Source organism: Carlito syrichta, unplaced genomic scaffold, assembly GCF_000164805.1.
Source record: "Carlito syrichta isolate Samal-C Ts95f unplaced genomic scaffold, Tarsius_syrichta-2.0.1 Scaffold308870, whole genome shotgun sequence".
Taxonomy (NCBI): Eukaryota; Metazoa; Chordata; class Mammalia; order Primates; family Tarsiidae; genus Carlito; species Carlito syrichta.
The window spans coordinates 572987-578823 of record NW_007252966.1 but is presented as its reverse complement, the minus strand read 5'-3'; the positions used below and the strand labels follow the sequence as shown (position 1 = coordinate 578823).

Here is a 5837-nt window from a genome sequence, read left to right as displayed (position 1 = left end):
CTGATTTTTTGATTTATTGTAGAGATGAGGTCTCACTGCCCAGGCGGGTCTCGAACCCGTGGACTCAGGCAATCCACTCACCTCAGCCTCCCAAAGGTGCGTGATTACAAGCTGAGCCACCGAGCCCGGCAGAAATGACAACTCTTAGTGAATGTGCCAATGTTAAGATGAAGCTTCTGGGTAAGCACCATGAGGGATGGGTTGTGCCAGTCTTGTCTACTCACATTCCCAGCATCCAAGGCAAAGTATGGTTCCTAGTAGTTGCTTGACCATGTGTTGACTTTCTCATATACTGTACTTACAGAGTTATACAATGAAGGCACATAGGCTAACTCTGGCCCCCTAGGTATGTTTTATTTGGCCCACATTGGGTTTTGGAGAATTTAAATATGTTGTTAACAATAAAAACTGGTAGACTTAATATAAGCCTTGGAAAATTCAGAAGACTGGGCACATTCCTGGCTCACCTTCCTGCAGCTACAGTGAGGAACACTTTTGAGGGGGTCGGTGTACTCCCCTCAAAAGTGGATTGTTTACCACAATCCTTGTGGCTCCCTAGTTACTGCCTCCCCTCCTCCTCTGCTAGGCTCCTCAGAACCTCTGAATTTATGACACCTGCTTCAATTCTACTTTCTCATGTTCTGTTGTAGAAAATGACTTCTTTTGATTTTGGAATATTTCCTCCCATGCCTGTCTACAGAGAGTTCCTCCTAAGTGTCAAACTAAGGATCTTAGTTTCTTCATGATTTGAAAAGAAGTTCAAGAGGCCTGGCTGGAAGAGCAAGGTTCAGCCTGCTGTCTGCACTCAAGATAGCATGACCTCTCACTCTGTACAGCCCCAATTTGGCCCCATACTGGGAACTTGGAGCTCCAAAAACCACTGCCCTGGGGTGAGGCTAGAATCCCCCGTGTCGAGTTCAGCCATTGGGGATCAGCTCTGGGTACTCACTCTGCTCTTAACCATCATCTTCTCCAGGTCTTTGCTGATGTCAGCAAACACTGGCCTCTTGTCTGGTTCCTGCTTCCAGCACTGCAGCATCAGGCGGTACCTGGTGGGAAGAGCAGGTGGGCTGTTATGACCTAGCAAGCCCCGGTCTCAAAAGGACAGTCCATCACAGCCACTACTGTGCCCTGAGTACAGAGTGCTTTGTCTCCAAACCCCAAAGCTATTCTGCATCACCAACATTTCCTCTGAGCTTTGTTGGGAGCTGGAGCACAGCATCCCGGTGGGACACCAGTCTGTAGTGTCACTGGAGGTTCAGGATGCCCAGCGCCATGGTCCAGCATCCTGTAGGCTTCTTTCCTCTGAGAGGGATTTATTATTACTTCCCTTGCAAAAATACTAGTAAATAGCTGATTAAATTCTATGGCCCCTATGGGCTGAGTAGAAGTACCAATCCTTAAAACTTACAAAGGATGAACTGGTTGAGGGCTTTGAGGTGGGATGACAAACAAAAAATTTGGGCAATCACATCTCTGTCCTGCTCCTTCTTCGCTTTCCTTGGTGCCCAGGCAGGCTGCAGTGCTCCTCAATCTGGTTGCTAGCAGGTGCCCAGCGAGATGGACCTGCCTCCTCATCCCAGCACGCTTCCACCTCACCCCAGCCAGGAGTACACTCTGTGGAATGAATGGACCAGCTCCTCTCTGCCTATGGATGGCCCTTTCTCATCTGTTCTCAACGTGGCCTTCTAAGATCATCTCACCCAACGGACTGGTGTGAAATGTGAAGGGTCGGGCACTCCAGCTGCCCCTGCCTACCTCTATAATTCTACTAGGTCACTTCTTAACATGTACCTCCTGGACCATTCTGAATTACCTGCTCCTCCCCAGGAGTCCTGTGAGGAGACCTGTCTCTGGGCCTTGAGCTTACACTACACTAGTCCCTGCTCTTAACTCATTCTAGTAAGCCCCCTTGGAAAACCCACCAACTCCTGGTGGGGTCAGGGGCTCCAGCATCTGCCACCACTTGCAAGAGTGGCTCTTTAATTTTTGCCCTGCCACTTCCCACTACCCAGTTCTTCCAGGGCTGCTCAGAAGCAGGGAAGGAATGAATGCAAGTATCCCTTATGTCCTCCAAAGTGAAGGTGGACTAAAACAAGTTCTACTCACATCTCTTCGCTGCAGTTGTCGGGCCTCTCCATCCTGTGGCCGGTTTTCAGAAGGTTGAAGAGCCGCTCTGGAGGAATCCCAGGGTAGGGATTGCCCCCCAGGGTCACAATCTCCCATAGCAGGACACCAAAGGACCACCTGCATAAAGTGAGTGGACCAGTGAGTGGCTTCACCTGGTCTTTTTGTGGAACCCTCCCTGGAGCCCAGATATCCATTCCCCCAGCAGCTGATGACCCCGTGCTTACAGATCTCAGCCAGGGTCTGGCTGCACAGATGGATGTGGTGTGGAAGTAGGGAAGGGCCACCCCTGCCTGTTTGGACCCCACACCTGTGATGCTGAAGTCTCCACCCAAAACAGACACATACACTCACACACTCACATGTGGTTGGCACCTAAAGAGGTGACACCTTAGGTGACAGGACTCAGGGTGCCCTGAACCATTTTTCACTTTTTCTGTGTGCTTGGAAACTTTCATAACATCTTAGAAGAAAAAAAGTTATAGAAATATTTAACTGTAAGGGAAAACTTTGTGTGCAGTGGGAACAAAAGTATATCACAAAACAGCATTATCACATGGACCCATTTAGGGCAATAAAAAGTACATACACACACACACACACACACACACACACACACACACACACACACACACTAGAAGGCCGACAGGGTGTGAGTGGTGTGAGCCAGTGACTTTCAGTTTCTTCTGTATGCTTGTCTCTGTCTTTTTCAACTGTCCTACAGTCAGTTTAAGTAATCAGAAAACTAGTGACTTCAGTTTCTTCTGTATGCTTGTCTCTGTCTTTTCCAATTGTCCTACAGTCAGCTTAAGTAATCAGAAAACTGTTATCTAAAATTGCTTCAGAAACTGTTTTTTAGCTGGGCTCGGTGGCTTAGCCTGTAATCCTGTGCTTTGGGAGGCTGAGGTGAGTGAATTGCCTGAGCCCGCGAGTTCAAGACCCGCCTGGGCAACTCGGTGAGACCTCATCTCCACAATAAATCAAAAATTAGCTGGGCGTGGTAGTGTGCGCCTGTAGTTCCAGCTACTTGGAAGGCTGAGGCGGAAGGATCGCTGGAGCCCAGCAGGTTGAGGCTGTGGTGGCCGGGAGCGGCCACTGCACTCTAGTCTGGGCGACAGAGTGAGACTCCAACTCAAAAAAAAAAAAGAAACTGTCTTTTCACAACCCACATTATCCACGATATACTTGTCTGTTGATTACAGAACACTTTAGACGTGTGCTGTGTTTTTAAAAACTATCAGGTCTGGAAGAATAAACTGGAAGAATGGGTTTTGGCTCCCATCTTTGAGCAATTTGGGCACACCAGCTACAAATTCACATGAATCCACATCTCTGGGCAAAGTCTCCAAGCCCCACTTGTGGGTAGGGGCACAGTCACAGTCTGCCTGAGCCAGAACTCCTACTCAGAACCCACAGGAGGGGAACCTGTTAGGCCACCAAGAGGCCCAGAGACAGGAGGGAAGTGTGGGGGTGGCAAGGGGGAGAGCAGGGTGAGTTCTTGAACACCTGCTCTGCTCTCACACCCGCTATCAGGGCTTTCAAAACCACAGACTGTGCCCAGCCATTTACCAAATGAATATGTTGTGAAGGCTTGTCAGCATGGGGTCACTGCAGATGGCTAGCACTGCAGACAGGAGCTCAGGGCCAGCACTGTTTCCAGGTCAAACTGCATATATGGGTGTTTTGGTACCCCCACACGTATAAGGACACTTTTGTAACCACCACCCCAGGAAGGCAGCACCCACACTTACACATCACTTTGGGTGGTGTAGATATGGTCAAAAAGGGACTCAATTGCCATCCATTTGACAGGAATTCGACCCTAAAGAGAGGGCAAAAGAAAGACAGTGAAGTTACTTTGACACCCTGGAAAGCAGGGGCAAAGAAGGAGGTTGAATCATGTCCCTGAGCTTCCAGCTCTGGGGGGAGTATTGTGGACACCCCTGGGCACAGAGGTGGCTATGCTCAGTCTTGAAGAGACTGGAGCTCCAGCATGAACCTTGCAGACATTGCTGAGATGCTAGTCAGAGTCAGCTGCCCACCTACAGTTACACAGAGCCAGTCTGTCACATGACACGTTCCTGCTGGGTGGTACAGAGCAGTGGTTACCCTGTTTGAAACAAAAATATCTCCAGCAAGACCTTTCCTGGTGTCCTGAGGGCAAATGCATTTGGGAAACCAACGTCCAGCATTTCTATCTTGGGAACTTTGATACCAGCTAACACATGAAAAGCTCTTCTGAGGATACTGGAGGGAAGGAATGTGTCTACGTGCCTCAAGACTTGTTTTCTCCTCTTGTGGTATCACAAGGCCCTTTTAGCATCTCCGAATGGGTGAGTCACTGTCCCCCAAGCAGTGCTGGGGTCAAACCTAACAAAACTTTTCCATGAAATTTGATAAATAGTCCTAAAGTGCAAATTGGTTTAAAAATTGAGTTAGCACATTTGTTAAAATTTTTCTTAAAAATATTCTTAAGGATTTATGTCCCTAATGAGGACATAAACCCTTGTGTTACAGAATTGTGCGTGTGACAATGCTATCTGCAGAGTCCCAGCAGCCTGTGCTCTCCCTTGAGTGTCTCCACTCTATCCACAACACAAGGCCTCATTGAAGGACCAGTGTGTCAACAGGAAGGCTGTATCCACACCTTTTACGGGACAGGGGAGTAGCACCTTCCACTTCCCCTTCAGCAGTTCTCAGATCTGCTGTCATAGGGAAAACACCAGAAGAAACAAAATACTATCCTCACAATCCTTGACAACACAAATGGTTTCTCCAGACCCCTCAGAGCAAAGCTGAATCATATGAAGTTTGTTTTTTTTTTTCTTTTTTGAGCTGGTTCTGCTCTGAAAGACCTTTAAACAGCCCTGTGAACTCACCCTCCCCGGGGCTGTCATGGGAGGCTGCAGGAGAGGGGCCCCAGAAGTATGCTGGCCACCTGTTTCATGGATTTGGAGAAAGCTGCCAAGACCCCTAAGTTTATTTCATTTCATTCTCCTTTGAGCAAAGAGCTGAGGGTACATAGAAACAGTGACCATTCCACCAAAAAACAAACAAACAAACAAACAAAAAAACTGTAAGGGAGAGAAACAACTGTGGAGAAGAGGGCTGATATTTCCGCAGTATTAGGTGGCCTTCGAAAATGATAGTGATCAAAAGCAAGAGAAGAGCCTGGCGCCAGATCTGTGCTCTGAAAGAGGGTGAGGTCCTCATGGCCCTCAGGGAGAGAAGGAAAAGACTGAGTAGAGTCTTGAACTGGGTATCTGGGGTCCAAGATTGGAAAAGATTTGGTGGGAGAGCTATAAAAAGCTTAGGGGTCTAACAATCTGTTTTATCTTCTCCAAATGTTCTAAATTCGATGCCCGCCGCGTGGGTGCAGCTGTGATCCCCTCCCAGGGGCCCTGGCATCACGCCCTGGGACTGGACACCTTGCTCCTCTTCACGTAGGAATCCTCTTCATAAACATCTCGGGACAGCCCAAAATCCGAAATTTTCATCTTGCGCCCCTCAGCTACCAGGATGTTTCTGGCAGCCAAGTCTCGATGGACAAGCTGCGAGGGAAAAAACAGCAGGAAGCTCTCAGGCCAGGACAAGGCGAGGCGACCGTGGCAGGGGGCTGGAGGCGGGGCGCGGTCAGATGGCGCGGTAGGGCGAGGCTGGGAGATCTGGGGAGGGGCCGAGGGGGAAAGGGAGGGTGTGTGTGGCCGGAT

At 49.0% G+C, this 5837-nt stretch overlaps 1 protein-coding gene across 1 annotated transcript in view; it reads right to left on the bottom strand.

Annotated features, from left to right (window-relative positions):
* RET (ret proto-oncogene) overlaps positions 1-5837 on the bottom strand; it is a 27439-nt gene that overhangs the window by 1930 nt on the left and 19672 nt on the right. The window contains exons 14-17 of the mRNA XM_008066248.2: positions 5556-5791; positions 3879-3949; positions 2110-2247; positions 950-1049 (exon numbers count right to left, since the gene is read on the bottom strand). Coding sequence (XP_008064439.1) covers positions 950-1049; positions 2110-2247; positions 3879-3949; positions 5556-5791 — 545 coding nt within the window. The remainder of the gene's footprint in view (positions 1-949; positions 1050-2109; positions 2248-3878; positions 3950-5555; positions 5792-5837) is intronic.